The sequence below is a fragment of the Eulemur rufifrons genome, chromosome 16 (genome assembly GCF_041146395.1).
Source record: "Eulemur rufifrons isolate Redbay chromosome 16, OSU_ERuf_1, whole genome shotgun sequence".
NCBI classification, from domain to species: Eukaryota; Metazoa; Chordata; class Mammalia; order Primates; family Lemuridae; genus Eulemur; species Eulemur rufifrons.
The window spans coordinates 90,638,819-90,654,361 of NC_090998.1; the positions used below are offsets into that span (position 1 = coordinate 90,638,819).

At 60.0% G+C, this 15,543-nt stretch overlaps 2 protein-coding genes and 1 long non-coding RNA gene across 7 annotated transcripts; 1 reads left to right on the forward strand and 2 right to left on the reverse strand.

Moving 5' to 3' along the window:
* Positions 1-288: 288 nt before the first annotated feature.
* Positions 289-4,556, reverse strand: LOC138397446 (cytochrome P450 2D17-like). 3 transcript variants are annotated; one of them, XM_069491488.1, is made up of 9 exons: positions 4,255-4,556; positions 3,377-3,548; positions 2,750-2,902; positions 2,499-2,659; positions 1,890-2,066; positions 1,560-1,705; positions 1,155-1,398; positions 639-780; positions 289-540 (listed from the first exon to the last, which is right to left on the reverse strand). In XM_069491488.1, the coding sequence occupies exons 1-9, from the start codon at positions 4,441-4,443 to the stop codon at positions 362-364; spliced, it is 1,563 nt and encodes a 520-aa protein (XP_069347589.1). In that variant the 5' UTR covers positions 4,444-4,556; the 3' UTR covers positions 289-361. The 3 variants fall into 3 exon arrangements, with proteins under 3 accessions (XP_069347589.1, XP_069347590.1, XP_069347591.1); XM_069491489.1 differs by having other exon boundaries at positions 1,155-1,342; positions 1,564-1,705; positions 4,255-4,548; XM_069491490.1 differs by lacking the exon at positions 2,750-2,902 and having other exon boundaries at positions 1,155-1,342; positions 1,564-1,705; positions 4,255-4,549.
* A 1,432-nt stretch (positions 4,557-5,988) lies between these two features.
* Positions 5,989-10,263, forward strand: LOC138397050 (uncharacterized). Its single transcript, XR_011235746.1, has 2 exons — positions 5,989-8,446; positions 8,555-10,263. It is a non-coding gene; the product is annotated as an uncharacterized lncRNA (long non-coding RNA).
* On the reverse strand, positions 10,139-14,839 carry LOC138397049 (cytochrome P450 2D17-like). Of its 3 annotated transcripts, none has more exons than XM_069490911.1 (9): positions 14,527-14,839; positions 13,292-13,463; positions 12,610-12,762; positions 12,359-12,519; positions 11,741-11,917; positions 11,411-11,556; positions 11,006-11,249; positions 10,489-10,630; positions 10,139-10,390 (listed from the first exon to the last, which is right to left on the reverse strand). In XM_069490911.1, the coding sequence occupies exons 1-9, from the start codon at positions 14,713-14,715 to the stop codon at positions 10,212-10,214; spliced, it is 1,563 nt and encodes a 520-aa protein (XP_069347012.1). In that variant the 5' UTR covers positions 14,716-14,839; the 3' UTR covers positions 10,139-10,211. The 3 variants fall into 3 exon arrangements, with proteins under 3 accessions (XP_069347012.1, XP_069347013.1, XP_069347014.1); XM_069490912.1 differs by having other exon boundaries at positions 11,006-11,193; positions 11,415-11,556; positions 14,527-14,836; XM_069490913.1 differs by lacking the exon at positions 12,610-12,762 and having other exon boundaries at positions 11,006-11,193; positions 11,415-11,556.
* Between the last annotated feature and the right edge of the window lie 704 nt (positions 14,840-15,543).

Here is a 15,543-nt window from a genome sequence, read left to right on the forward strand (position 1 = left end):
GAGTGCTGCCCTCTGCACCCCACTGTCCGGACTGATGTCTCTGGACAGCCCAGGCTGGCCCCTCCCCTAGGAGCCAGGACCACACAGTCCTTGTCACCAATCTGCCCCGAGTTGAGTCATCAGGGTGTTGGGGTTACAGGTGGGGATTGGCTGACATCTCCTGAACCTCAACAAACCCATCTGTCACATGGGGCCAGGAGGTCAGATCAGCATGGATGAGGCGGGGTGGGCTGTCCCCAGAGAGGCTGTGAGGCCCCATGGCAGCCAGCAGTGTTGACGGGGCCAAGGTGGGCAAAGCACGTTGGTTTATTGGACATCAGGGCCCCTGGCTGGGGAGAAGGCTGGGGCTCGGTGTCGGCCTCTAGCGGGGCACAGCACAAAGCTGGTATGGGGACGGGGTAACCAGGAAGTTACAGACACCGTGGTCGCTGGGCCGGGGGTGTCCTGGTGGCACCGAGAAGCTGAAGCGCTGCAGGAGGGAGGTGAAGAAGAGGAAGAGCTCCATGCGGGCCAGGGGCTCCCCGAGGCACGTGCGGCGGCCTGTGGGTGGGTAAGGGGGGCTCAGTGAGCCTGGGCCTGGGCTCCACCCCGCCTAGACTCCAAGGAAGGGGGCAGGGAGCCGGGCAGCCCACAGGCACCTGCTGAGAAAGGCATGAAGGCCTCAGGCTTCACGAAGCGGCCCTGAGCGTCCAGGAAGTGTTCGGGGTGGAAGCGGAAAGGCTTCTCCCAGACCGCCTCGTCCTTCAGCACCGATGACAGGTTGGTGAAGAGTGTTGTCCCCTGGGAAAGAGATGCCTGGCGTGAGTGGCGACTGGCCCGTAGGAAGCTGGGACCCCTGCCACCAAACACATGGGGCACACTCTGTGCCTGGCACGCTCCTGAACGCCATCAAGTAACCCTCGGCCCAGGGAGCTTCTCGTAACTCTCTGACCCCGAGGCAGGGCCGAGTCCCACATTCCATGGGCGCCCTCCCTGCCTCCAACCCCTGCAGCCACAGGTCGTCTGGGGCACGTTCTGCTTTGTCTTCCCCACTGGACTGGGCTCTGCACAGACAGGCCGGCCCTTTCCCTGCCCTGCACCCCACACCCAGGCTGGGCAGGCTGTGCCTGCGGAAGCGAGGACCGGGTGACCTGGGGTCCCAGCCGCAGTCCTACCTTGGGGATTAGGAAGCCCTGCACTTCGATGTCACGGGACGTCATGTGGGGCAGACCCAGGGGGACGATGTCCGCAAAGCGCTGCACCTCGTGAATCACAGCAGTGGTGAAGGGCATGTGGGCCTGGTCACCCATTTCTGGTCGCCGCACCTTTCCTATCACTTCGTCAATCTCCTGTTGGACACGGCCTGGACACACACAAGTGTCCCACAGCGGGTCAGAAGCCGGCAGCTGAGCCCTGCCCCTCTCCTGAGTCCTGTGTTGGGGGCGGGGCCACCTGAGCGGAAGGTCACGCTGACAGGTCCTGGCTCAGGCAGTGCTTGTGCCAGGGGTGTCCGAAAGAAGCTCAGGGGCCCCTCCCTGTACCTCTGCTCCCTCGGCCGCCCCGTCAGCCCGCAGCCGGACTCACGCTGCACATCCGGGTGCAGGATCATGAGCAGGAGGGCCCAGGCCAGCGTGGTCGAGGTAGTGACCATCCCAGCTGAGAACAATTCAGCCACCACCAGCCTCAGGTTCTCATGATTGAAGCTGCTATTGGGGTTCCCCTTGCCCTGACCGGGCAGAGAGGGTGGGCTCAGGGGGCAGAGAAGGAAGCCCCCAAATGACCATCCATTCTGCACCTGTCAGCCCTGATCATAGGGTGGTGCATCAGCTCCTCCCTGCCTGGCCTGGCCTCACTCCTCAGGGCACCCTCAAGCTGCAGCCCCTGTCCTTGTCCCTGGCAGTGGCCCTCACCTTCTCCACCTCGGCCAGGAAGGCGTCAGTCAGGTCTCTGGGTGGCTGGGCCGGGTCCCGGGTCATCCTGTGCTCAGTCACCAGCTCATCGAGCAGGGCCATGACAGCCTTCTGTGCAGAGATGACCTTGCCAGCCAACCCCGGGATTCGCAGGAGCACGGGGAAAGCCATCACCACCTGTGCCAGTCACAGAAGGGGGTCTGGGTCCCTCCTGTGCTCAGCATTTACCTGCACCCATCTCCAATCCCAGAGTGGACGCACCGCCTGCCTGTCCCCACCATTCACTGTCTCCTGGCCCTGGGCTGACACAAGGATAAACCTACGATGGAAATCTCACCGGTTTGTTGGCTCCCAACGTGCCCAGGAGGCCCAGGCTCCTTGGCCTTCTTTGGGGTCCCACTGACCCTACCTGGGCACACCTGTCCCATTAGCCTTGTCTGAGATTTCCCCTCCCCTCGGTGCCCTGCCTCTTACAGTGGGCTCTCCAGGAATGCCCTCCCCCCTCGCCCCTGTGTGCAACTCTCCTCCATGGACACCCAGCTGCAGTCAGAGTCACCTGCCTGGAGCTTGCCCTGCAGAGACTCCCGCAGCCCCTATCGCCCCCTGCACCTGCATCAGGTAGCCAGATTCCTGGTGATGTTGTTTCTCCACCAATTCCATTAGCCTGAGGAAGCTCCGGTCGTCGTACTCGAAGCGGCGCCCGTAGGTGAGGGACGCGATCACGTTGCCCACCGCTTTGTTCAGGAGCGCGTTGGGGCTAAAGGGCCGTGCTGAGACAGGATGCCGGTCAGGGAGGCTCCTCTTCGGGGGCCCCAGCCACACCTCCCCGGTCCTCCCCTGTCCCTGCACCCGTCACCCACCGGCTTGGTCGGCGAAGGCGGCACAGAGGCAGGCGGCCTCCTCAGTCACCCACAGCTCCAGCGACTTCTTGCCCAGACCGAAGAAGCGCAGAGTGGACAAGGAAAAGCGCCGCTGCTCGCGCCACGCGGGCCCGTAGCGCGCCATGATCACCCCTGGGGTAGGGCGGGCAGGTAGGCGTGGCCCGGAATATTCTGCCCCGCCCACTTTCCCTCTTCAGCTCCGCGGACTGGGGCCCCGCCCACTCTGACCCTGCCTTCCCGCAGGTCTGGCTCTTGCTTCCCCGCTTTGGTCGCCTGCTCTCTGTCCGCTGCGCTGGGCAGCCCTTGGCCCCAGGTGGGCCCTGCCCAGCCTGACTAGGGTTCCACTCCGGGAGGACGCTGCCTGCCCCTCCTGCCCACACCGAGCCGGACGCCCCCGCGTGGCCGCCCTGACTCGCTCCTCCTTCCCGCCCCGCCCCCACGGTCCTCGCACCCCACGCAGGGTGTTCCCTCGCCCTCCGCCCCCCACCCACCCACTGGCCTTTCTCTGCGTCCCTAGCCCAGGGTCAGGCGCCCACTGGCCCAGTTCGGTCCCTGGGAACTGCTCCCTCTCTCCCTCCTGCGGCGACAGTCCCGGCGGTCACTTGCCTTCTGCATTTGGCCCGTAGCCCAGGTGCTCAGAGATGGGCGAAGGCGGCCGGTCCGCAGTGTCCTCGTTGTGCTTCACCAGAGCCTCGCGCACGGCCTCCAGCCCGTTGAGCACGACCGCCGGCGTCCAGGCCAGCTGCAGGCTATACACGTCCCCAAAGCGGCGCCGCAGCTGTAGGAGGAAGGTGTGGCGTCCGTGAAGCCGGGGACCCCCGGGTGGTGGTCCCGGGCTCACCCTATAAGCCCCGTGAGACCGTGGGGCCGGCAGGAGCCCGCTGATTCAAGGACAAGATGTGTACTCCAGATCCTGAGGGTCAGATTCTCTACGGTTGAGGAGCTCGGTTTGCATCCAACAACCCAGCTTTGCATGACCTTGCAAGAATGACCGAAATTGACAGTAGGTCCCCGTTAGCATCCCAGTTTACAGATCAGGAAACTGGGGGTTAGGGAGGTGAGCTTGAGGCCCATGGACTAACAGCGACAAAACATTTGGACCGGTCACTGTACCTCTCTCAACCCAGTTTCCTCATTTAATTGGTGCTCAGGACACTGACCACCCCCACCCCCGTTCCCCAGACCTTTCCTTCTGGTGTCATCAGAAGGGACTTGGGCCTTCCCTAAGTTCTGTGCTGTCCAACAGGCTCGGAAACCCACCACCCAGTCCCGCCTCCCCTCCAGGCCTTTGCCCTCCCAGACCTTTTCCTTTGGAAAATCCAAACTGTCCCTCAGGCCCTGCACAAATGCCCTCCCCAGGGAGCCTCTCACACCTGCTCTCTCTTCTGGGCCCAGCTCCTTGTCCAGACTGTGTCTTACCCACCACCCATGTCTCCTGCTGGGGGTGCCCAGGCCCCTTGCTTCGTTCGCCACACCTCCCTCACCTGGCCAAAGGAATAGGCGATGTCCTGAAAGTCCACCTGTAGTACATTCCCCAGCCCCGGCCATGCCATGGGGCCTGGCGGGTAGCGTGCAGCCCAGCGTGGGCGCCGGTGCATCAGGTCCACCAAGAACAGGAAGATGGCCAGGGCCAAGGCCAAGGGCACCAGCACATCCCCCGTCAGCAGCCCCATGGCTGCGAGTCCACTGGACTCCTCCAGTAACACCTGTCACTCCAGCAGTCCAAGCACCTAGGCTCAGGCAGCACCCTCCTGGCACACCCTGAGTGCCAAACACTCTGTGCTATTTCCTTATGAAGGGAGGTGACACTGGCCTTTGCCCTGTGCAGTGAGCCAACTTGTTGTGTTGACTGTGCTGCCAGAGGGTTCAGGGCCAGGACAGGGCAGGGTAGCTGGGGGGATGGATCCAGAGGTCCTTGTCGCTGCTGCCCTCCCCAGGTGCTTACCCAAGGTCAGGGGGCATAGCAGGTCCGGCAGGAGAAGTAGCCCCTTTCCCCACCTCTAACTCCCCAGCTCTGTACAGGCTCCTGGGAGAGCCCTGGTCTGACTGGTCCTTGCCACCCACCTCTCCCCATAATGTGGTCATGACCTCTCCCCAACACCTGTCCTTGTCCTTATTTCACCTCACCTGCCTGTTTCTGAGAGGCCTCCAACCCCTTGTCTGTCATCCACACTTGCCTTGGGCTTAGAGAGGTTGTGATGATCAGAGGGACCAAGGGGCGAGTCCCTTTACTCAGCACTGCACACTGGACACACCCAGACACAGACACACCTGGTCACGCACACCCTGGTACACATCCAGATACTTACCCACGTGCTCACACACAAACACACCCATCAATGCACTCACAAAACCTGCACGCTCAGACAATACACGAGCACCGACTCTCACTCAAGGCACGTGTGTTCACACACACACACACACACACACTCACCCCTACATGCAGACCCAGCACAGTGTCCTGCCTCTCAGTTTTCCGGGCGGGACCTCTGCCATCTGGAGGTTGCTCTCGGGGAGTCTCAGGGCCATCACCCAGCTACTGCCCAGCCCAGACTCCTGGGCTCTGGCCTGGCTGTACCAAGTCTGAATCTGGCCGTCGGGAGGCAACGGTTGTTCTCAGAGCTCCCCAGTCACCCTGACAGGCCAACTGGCAGAGCTGGGATGCCTGGTAGCGGGATCCCACAGTTACTTCCTGTGGGATTTGTCACCCACCGCTTTCTGGCCTCTCCGGTTCTGATTAGAAATCTGCTGTGCAGGCCGGGCGCGGTGGCTCACGCCTGTAATCCTAGCACTCTGGGAGGCCGAGGCGGGTGGATTGCTCAAGGTCAGGAGTTCGAGACCAGCCTGAGCGAGACCCCGTCTCTACTAAAAAATAGAAAGACATTATATGGACAACTAAAAATCTATATAGAAAAAATTAGCCGGGCATAGTGGCGCATGCCAGTAGTCCCAGCTACTCGGGAGGCTGAGGCAGTAGGATCGCTTAAGCCGAGGAGTCTGAGGTTGCTGTGAGCTAAGCTGATGCCACGGCACTCACTCTAGCCTGGGCAACAAAGTGAGACTCTGTCTCAACAAAAAAAAAAAAAAAAAAAAAAAAGAAATCTGCTGTGCACATTACTGACGACGTTTGCTTGTGAGGCGCTGCTGCTCTACTGCTGCTTTCAAACTTCTCTGTCTTTTGACAGTTCATGGCGTGGGGAGGTGTGGATCGCTTTGTTTATCCTACTTGGACTTTGAGCTTCTTAGATGTAGAGATTAATGTTTTTCCTCAATTTGGGCCAGTTTTCAGCCATTCTGTCTTCAAATGTTCCTTCTAGTGCTCCATGTCCCTCTCCTTTCCTGGCACTCGCATCATGTGTGTGCTGGTATGTCTGATGACGTCTCACTGCTCTCTGACTGTCCGTGGTTCTTCGTTCTTGTTTCTGTTCCCCAGAGGGGACAATCGAAGTTGACCCATCTCCATGTTCACTGATTCTTTCTTCGTCTTTTTTTTTTCTTGAGAGAGTCTGGCTCTGTCACTCTGGCATCACCACAGCAACCTCACTCCTGGGCTCAAGCCATCCTCCTGCCTCAGCCTCCCCAGTAGCTGGGACTACAGGTGCGCACCAGACAATCGGGCTAATTTTTGTCTTTTTGGAATAGACAGGGTCTCCCTCTTGCTCAGGGCGGTCTCAAACTCCTGACTTGAAGTGATCCTCCCACCTCGGCCTCCCAGAGTGCTAGGATTACACACGTGAGCCACTGTGCCTGGCCTCTGTGAACATGTTTAAATGAGCTGATTTAAGGTCTTGGTCTAGTAATTTCACCCTTGGGGACCGTTTCCACTCATTACTTTTCCCCTTGTGTATGGGCCTCACTTTCTTGTTCCTTTGCAAGTCTGAAAACACTTTGTTAACAAGTAGACATTCCAAATCCTCGAACGTGGCACCTCTGGAATCCGACTCTCTCCCTGACCAGGCTGGTTGTTGTGTTTCCCTGTGGCAGTTGTGTCTTTGCTTGGCGACTTCTCTGAACCTATTCTGTAACGTCTGCCTTCCTTGTTAGGTGTGGCCACTGAAGTCTCTACTGAGTTGTCTTAGTGGTCAGCAATGTCCTGTCCGAGATTTCCTTGGATGTCTGAACCCTAAACCTCCCGGTCTTTGCCGCGGGACTCTCTGCCTCTGTGGGGTCACGCTTGCAGCCCCCAACCGGGCAGTTCACAAATTTCCCTTCGTTTTTTACCTCCTGTTGGTGCAGGCGCTCAAGCTCAGCCAGCGGTGAGCGCTTAGATGCCCAGATCTTCCTGATCATGCACACAGCTGCATGTAATCTTCCGAATGTGCGTGGCCTCCTGCACTCCCGGGAAGGGGACGGAGCTTTGCAAAGCCCCTATGGGCACCTCATGGCCCAGTTTCATCTTTCAGGGGTTTGGGTTTGTGTATTATATGCCCTAACTGGTATCCATTGCCTCAGGCAGCTCGGATTTTCATCGGTGGCCCTGATTTACTGTCACTAAGCTCTCTTGAGGAAAATGCTGTTCACACTGGGGCAGACCTCGGGACAAATACAGACAGCCCTGCACATGGCATCCTCCTGGGAGCTAGCAGACGGGTGAAACAGTGACAATTCTTCAGCAATGAGGCTTTGAAAATGCTCCCGCCCCAGGGGCTCCCTCTGCCTGCTGCCAGGTGTCACCTGGAAGGCGGGCTGTCCTTTCTCAGGGCCATCTCTCTCCTGCACAGTGGGGGACATGAAAAGAGCAAGTGAAAATACCCCAATCCTGCTGTCCTTTCGGAGACACAGCCATGTTTCTTGGATAAATACTCATGTGTGTTGAGATGTGGTTAACGAAGATTTTGTCCATTTTTTCATGGGCCTGTGGAGTGGTGACTTTTCAGAGAGGTGTGTGCCATTTTCAGACCTCACTGCTCATCTGAGGAGTGTTGGTGAGACCTTCGATGTCTTAAAATGTCCTGATCCACACATGACCAACAGTTTGGCTGGGTATAGAATTCTACATTCATGTCATTTTTCCTGTGGAAGTTTGAAGACATTTTTAATTGTGTCGCCCTTCAGGGGGTGCTGTCGGGAAGTCTGATGCTACTTGAATTTTTCAAGCTGACACTTCTTTGCTCTATAAAATCCTGGAATTCTTGTTATGGGCACACTGCAAAAGCAGGAGAGAGCCCCACTCATAATTCAGCGCGGCTGCCAAGACTGATGACACCATCCACACACCAAGAGGAAATACAAAGTTGTCTTTCTTCATCATTGAGGCCACAGGGGACACCGGGCCGGTAGCCTAGCAGGTCCCAGACAGCCTGAGGGAGCAGGGAAAGGAGACTGGCCTGGGTTTTATTGTGTTTTCCCAGAGTTGCACCGGGCTGGGGCTTGCTCAGGCAGGCAGGGCCTTGGTAGTCTGCATGTCCAGTTAGGGCCTATGAGAGAGCCCCATGGATTTATTCTCAGCTTGCCCCGATGTCGGGGACATGGCAAGAAGGAAGGAAAATGTTTACCACCGGTCAACACTCAAGCCTAAGATGAAGAAGAAGCCATGCTCAATACAGGGGGAAGAAGCCCAGGCAGCGGGATGCCTTGATCACCCTAGGTGCCTCCCAGGGTTCAAAGGCACCCTGGGTCACTCCCTGGGCTGCCAGCAACCCACCCTGTCATCACAGCTCACCTGAGCCCCAGCCGGCCAAGGAGGGTACCTCATCCCTGGCCTGGGACAAGGTTCCTCCCAGCAGGGGACCCGCAGGGAATGCCTGTTTGGGCTTCCTAGAGATCCCTGAGGTAGAGAGCAAGGAGCAAAGGCACAGGTGCTGGGTCCCCCCACTCCTGAGGAAGCTCCGGCTGAGCTGGGTCCTAGCCCCCAACAACCCCGAGACTCAGAGCCACGAATGAAAAGTGTCCAATAAATCCTGCTGCTTCTGCAGGGCCCGCTGCCTCCTGCCAGGGACCCCAGTCTCCTCAGACAATCGCAGCCTGGCCGCATCCGCACTGCCTCTCCCACAGCTGCAGGAAGATCAAGACCACCTCCTGCCCGGCCAGCTTTCCCACTCAGAGCCAGGGGACAGGCTAAGGTCCCGGCAGTACTGAGAGCTGGGCAGCTCCCTGTCACGAGGGCATTTGGGAAAACGCAGGTGGGAACCCGTCAGGCCTGCTGTAGGGTCCTCTGGCAAAAGAAGCCCTGGGGTGGCTTCTGCTCTGAGTGTCCATGGTTCTGTCCCAGGCTGTACCCTAAGGGCACCAGACGGTCTGCCCAGAACTCAGGTAAAGAGATGGTCATTAGAAACCCAGGGCACTGCCCACGTGCCCAGTCCAGACCGGCCAATTGTGGGGGTGGGCACAGAGGTGGAGACAGCACTCTCTGCCCTTGGTGAGGCCTCAGGCCAGCAAGAGTCAGTCGCAGAGGTCAGGGAAAGAAGACAGGACTGGGTGGCCATCTGGTCCAACTTTCCCCCTGGCAGAAAGGGAACAGAAGCCTGGGACAGGGAGGTAGGAGCCCACGGTCACACAGGGTAGTGGCAGAGCAGGGACTAGAGCCAGGGCCTCATCCTCTCGGCTGCCCCCACCATGTCCTTCTCCTCTGCCCACCCCACTGCCACATGGCTCCAAGGTTGTCCCAACCCCCAGGGGAGGCCTATAGTCCACAGGGCTCACTCCCTGCCCCTGGCCAAACCTGTGGGCCCCGCGTGACCCAGACATTGAGAAGACGGCGCCGGGGGTTGCAGCTCAGACAAATGTCATCTGCTGGCTCCAGCCTGGCCCTGAGTGGTGACTGCTCACTGGTCAGGGCCTGGACACAGCGTCCCTGAGGGGCAAGGGAAGCTGGCCATTCCTACTGTGGGGTGACTGAGAGACTCAGGAAGGTCACTGACCCTGGGCTTGCATCAGGCCTTCCCAGAGAACGTTCTGGCACCTGATGACTGAGCCCTGGGTGGTAACCCTGGCACTTGACTCTGTGGCCCTCCTGGACTTCTCTCCCTTCTTGGGGTGTCGAATGTGAAGGGAGGTAACAGGATAGTGCTGGCAGCGCTGCTGGGCACTGGGCACTGGGCGGGTGGGCCCAGCAGGGCCTGAAATGTGGTTCTCCAGGCTGAGTGCTGCCCTCTGCACCCCACTGTCCGGACTGATGTCTCTGGACAGCCCAGGCTGGCCCCTCCCCTAGGAGCCAGGACCACACAGTCCTTGTCACCAATCTGCCCCGAGTTGAGTCATCAGGGTGTTGGGGTTACAGGTGGGGATTGGCTGACATCTCCTGAACCTCAACAAACCCATCTGTCACATGGGGCCAGGAGGTCAGATCAGCATGGATGAGGCGGGGTGGGCTGTCCCCAGAGAGGCTGTGAGGCCCCATGGCAGCCAGCAGTGTTGACGGGGCCAAGGTGGGCAAAGCACGTTGGTTTATTGGACATCAGGGCCCCTGGCTGGGGAGAAGGCTGGGGCTCGGTGTCGGCCTCTAGCGGGGCACAGCACAAAGCTGGTATGGGGACGGGGTAACCAGGAAGTTACAGACACCGTGGTCGCTGGGCCGGGGGTGTCCTGGTGGCACCGAGAAGCTGAAGCGCTGCAGGAGGGAGGTGAAGAAGAGGAAGAGCTCCATGCGGGCCAGGGGCTCCCCGAGGCACGTGCGGCGGCCTGTGGGTGGGTAAGGGGGGCTCAGTGAGCCTGGGCCTGGGCTCCACCCCGCCTAGACTCCAAGGAAGGGGGCAGGGAGCCGGGCAGCCCACAGGCACCTGCTGAGAAAGGCATGAAGGCCTCAGGCTTCACGAAGCGGCCCTGAGCGTCCAGGAAGTGTTCGGGGTGGAAGCGGAAAGGCTTCTCCCAGACCGCCTCGTCCTTCAGCACCGATGACAGGTTGGTGAAGAGTGTTGTCCCCTGGGAAAGAGATGCCTGGCGTGAGTGGCGACTGGCCCGTAGGAAGCTGGGACCCCTGCCACCAAACACATGGGGCACACTCTGTGCCTGGCACGCTCCTGAACGCCATCAAGTAACCCTCGGCCCAGGGAGCTTCTCGTAACTCTCTGACCCCGAGGCAGGGCCGAGTCCCACATTCCATGGGCGCCCTCCCTGCCTCCAACCCCTGCAGCCACAGGTCGTCTGGGGCACGTTCTGCTTTGTCTTCCCCACTGGACTGGGGCTCTGCACAGACAGGCCGGCCCTTTCCCTGCCCTGCACCCCACACCCAGGCTGGGCAGGCTGTGCCTGCGGAAGCGAGGACCGGGTGACCTGGGGTCCCAGCCGCAGTCCTACCTTGGGGATTAGGAAGCCCTGCACTTTGATGTCACGGGACGTCATGTGGGGCACACCCAGGGGGATGATGTCCGCAAAGCGCTGCACCTCGTGTATCACAGCAGTGGTGAAGGGCATGTGGGCCTGGTCACCGATTTCTGGTTGCCGCACCTTTCCTATCACTTCGTCAATCTCTTGTTGGACACGGCCTGGACACACACAAGTGTCCCACAGCGGGTCAGAAGCCGGCAGCTGAGCCCTGCCCCTCTCCTGAGTCCTGTGTTGGGGGCGGGGCCACCTGAGTGGAAGGTCACGCTGACAGGTCCTGGCTCAGGCAGTGCTTGGGCCAAGGGTGTCCGAAAGGAGCTCAGGGGCCCTTCCCTGTACCTCTTCTCCCTCGGCCGCCCCGTCAGCCCGCAGCCGGACTCACGCTGCACATCCGGGTGCAGGATCATGAGCAGGAGGGCCCAGGCCAGCGTGGTCGAGGTGGTCACCATCCCAGCAGAGAACAGATCAGACACCACCATCCTCAGGTTCTCATCGTTGAAGCTGCTGTCGGGGTTCCCCTTGGCCTGACCGGGCAGAGAGGGTGGGCTCAGGGGGCAGAGAAGGAAGCCCCCAAATGACCGTCCATTCTGCACCTGTCAGCCCTGATCATAGGGTGGTGCATCAGCTCCTCCCTGCCTGGCCTGGCCTCACTCCTCAGAGTACCCTGAAGCTGCAGCCCCTGTCCTTGTTCCTGGCAGCGGCCCTCACCTTCTCCACCTCGGCCAGGAAGGCGTCAGTCAGGTCTCTGGGTGGCTGGGCCGGGTCCCGGGTCATCCTGTGCTCAGTCACCAGCTCATCGAGCAGGGCCATGAAACCCTTCTGTGCAGAGAAGACCTTGCCAGGCAGCCCAGGGATTCGCAGGAGCACAGGGACAGAATTCAGCACCTGTGCCAGTCACAGAAGGGGGCCTGGGTTCCTCCTGTGCTCAGCATTCACTTGCACCCGTCTCCAATTCCAGAGCGACACACCACCTGCCTGTCCCCACCATTGACCTGGTCCCTCCCCAAGTGGGAGTCTCCACACTGTCTCCTGGAGCTGGGCTGCTACAAGGATAAACCTACGATGGAAATCTCACCTGCTTGTTGGCTCCCAACATGCCCAGGAGGCCCGGGCTCCTTGGCCCTCTCTGGGGTCCCACTGACCCTGGGCACACGTCTCCCATTAGTCTTGTCTGAGATTTCCCGCCTCCTCTGTGCTCTGCCTCTTGCAGTGGGCTCTCCAGGAATGCCCTTTCCCATCTCCCCCGTGTGGAGGCCCAGCTGCAGGCGGAGGCACCTGTCTGGAGCTCGCAATGCACAGACTCCTGCAGCCCTTCATTGCCCGCACCTCGCGTAGGAGGCCAGAATCCTCCTTCAGTGACTCCATCGCCAATTCCATTAGCCTGAGGAAGGTCCGGTCGTCGTACTCGAAGCGGCGCCCGTAGGTGAGGGACGCGATCACGTTGCCCACCGCTTTGTTCAGGAGCGCGTTGGGGCTAAAGGGCCGTGCTGAGACAGGATGCCGGTCAGGGAGGCTCCTCTTCGGGGGCCCCGGCCACACCTCCCCGGTCCTCCCCTGTCCCTGCACCCGTCACCCACCGGCTTGGTCGGCGAAGGCGGCACAGAGGCAGGCGGCCTCCTCAGTCACCCACAGCTCCAGCGACTTCTTGCCCAGACCGAAGAAGCGCAGAGTGGACAAGGAAAAGCGCCGCTGCTCGCGCCACGCGGGCCCGTAGCGCGCCAGGATCACCCCTGGGGTAGGGCGGGCAGGTGGGCGTGGCCCGGAATGTTCTGCCCCGCCCACTTTCCCTCTTCAGCTCCGCGGGACTGGGGCCCCGCCCACTCCATGTGTTGCTTCCCCACTTTGGTCTGATGCTCTGTGTCCGCTGCACCGGGGTGGCTTTGGCCGCAGCTGGGCCTTGCCCATCCTGACCACGGTTTCACTCAGGGAGGACGCTGCCTGCCCCGCACGCCCCACCGAGCCCGATGCCCCCGCACGGCCGCCCTGACTCACTGCTCAGGCCCGCCCCGCCCCCACTGTCCCTGGGCGGCTGGGTGGGGCTCCGCCCTCTCTGGATAAGTCCTGCCCCCGCCGCGTCCACTTGGCCTCGGTCCCCTTGGCAGTGTGTTCCCTGGCCTTCCGTCCCCTCAACCCACCCACTGGCCTTTCTCTGTGCCCCAAGTCCATGGTCAGGCGCCCACTGGCCCAGCTCCGTCTCTGGGAACTGCTGGCTTGCTCCGTTCCCTGGTCCACACTGTGTCTGTCCCCGGGGTCACTTGCCTTCTGCATGTGGCCTGTAGCCCATGTACTCGTAGACTGGCGAAGGCGGCCGGTCCGCAGTGTCCTCGTTGTGCTTCACCAGAGCCTCGCGCACGGCCTCCAGCCCGTTGAGCACGACCACCGGCGTCCAGGCCAGCTGCAGGCTGAACACGTCCCCGAAGCGGCGCCGCAGCTGTAGGAGGAGGGTGTGGCGTCCGTGAAGCCGGGGCCCCCTGAGTGCTGGTCCTGGGCTGACCCTATAAGCCCTGTGAGACCCGGGGGCCGGCCGGAGCCCGCCGATTCAAGGACAAGATGTGTACTCCAGATCCTGAGGGTCAAATTCTCTACGATTGAGGAGCTCGGTTTGCATCCAACCACCCAGCTTTGCATGACCTTGCGAGAATGACCGAAATTGACAGTAGGTCCCCGTTAGCATCCCAGTTTACAGATCAGGAAACTGAGGGTTAGGGAGGTGAGCTTGAGGCCCACGGACCAACAGCGACAAAACATTTGAACCGGTCACTGCACCTCTCTCAACCCCAGTTTCCTCATTTAATTGGTGCTCAGGACACTGACCACCCCCACCCCCATTCCCCAGACCTTTCCTTCTGGTGTCATCAGAAGGGACTTGGGCCTTCCCTAAGTTCTGTGCTGTCCAACAGGCTTGCAAACCCACCGCCCAGTCCTGCCTCACCTCCAGGTCTTTGCCCTCCCAGACCTTTTCCTTTGGAAAATCCAAATTGTCCCTCAGGCCCTGCACAAATGCCCTCCCCAGGGAGCCTCTCACACCTGCTTTCTCTTCTGGGCCCAGCTCCTTGTCCAGACTGTGGTTTGGTTTTTTTCTTTTTTTTTTTTGAAACAGAGTCTCACTCTTTTGCCTGGGCTAGAGTGCTGTGGCATCAGCCTAGCTCACAGCAACCTCAAACTCCTGGGCTCGAGCAATCCTACTGCCTTAGCCTCCCGAGTAGCTGGGACTACAGGCATGCGCCACCATGCCCCGCTAATTTTTTTCTATACATATTTTTAGTTGTCCAGCTAATTTCTTTCTATTTTTAGTAGAGACGGGGTCTCGCTCTTGCTCAGGCTGGTCTCAAACTCCTGACCTCCAGCAATCCTCCTACCTCGGCCTCCCAGAGTGCTAGGATTACAGGCGTGAGCCACCGGGCCTGGCCCAGACTGTGTCTTACCCACCACCCATGTCTCCTGCTGGGGGGGTGCCTAGACCCCTTGCTGTGTTCCGCCACCACCTCCCTCACCTGGCTAAAGCAGCAGGGTATGTCCTGGAAGTCCACCTGCAGCAGGTTGCCCAGACCTGGCATTGACATGGGGCCTGGGGGGTAGCGTGCAGCCCAGCGTGGGCGCCGGTGCATCAGATCCACTAGGAGAAGGAAGATCACCACAGCCAAAGCCAGGGACACCAACACATCCCCTGTCAGCAGCCCCATAGCTGCGTGTCCACTGGACTCCTCCAGTAATACCTTTCACTCTAGCAGTCCAAGCACCTAGGCTCAGGCAGGACCCTCCTGGCACACCCTGAGTGCCCGAACACTCTGTGCTGTTTCCTTATGAAGGGAGGTGATGCTGGCCTTTGCCCTGTGCAGTGAGCCAACTTGTTGTGTTGACTGTGCTGCCAGAGGGTTCAGGGCCAGGGTAGGCAAGGTACAGGGACTGGCCAGGAGGTCCTTGCCCCTGCTGCCCTCCCCAGGTGCTTACCCAGGGCAAGGGAGTGGTGGAATTGTCTTGGAGGGAGCCCTCCACTGAAGGTGGATGTACCACTTGTGGTTGGTGCTGGGATGTGCACAGGAACTTGGTGGAACAGGAGGGCCTGTGCTCCAAGGTACTCATGACGAAGAGTAGGAAGGTCAGATAGCTAACACGGCAAGCCAGTAGGGGTTTGAGGGTCATGAGGACATTTGCTCAGGCTCGAAGAGGACTTTCTGGGAAGCCTTCTTGGAGGGCTTTGGCTGGCAGAGACTGAGGGACTGAAAGGCACTACAGGGCAAGGCCCTGGCAACGGGACCCAGGCAACACTGGGACATCCTGTGCAGTAAGGTGAGGGGCGGTGGGAAGAAGGTGGTTGGAGCTTGAGGGGTTACAAGCGTGGCTGACGACTGGATGTGGGAACAGGAGTCAGGAGGAAGAGTTTTGAGGTCACTCAACTGACCATGAGAGCAAGACCCATGTATACTCCAAGGTAGTCTCAGACCCAGCTGTGGCCTCCCATCTGGCCTCAGCTGAATGGTGGCAGCAACTTTCTATCTGGGACTGTCAGA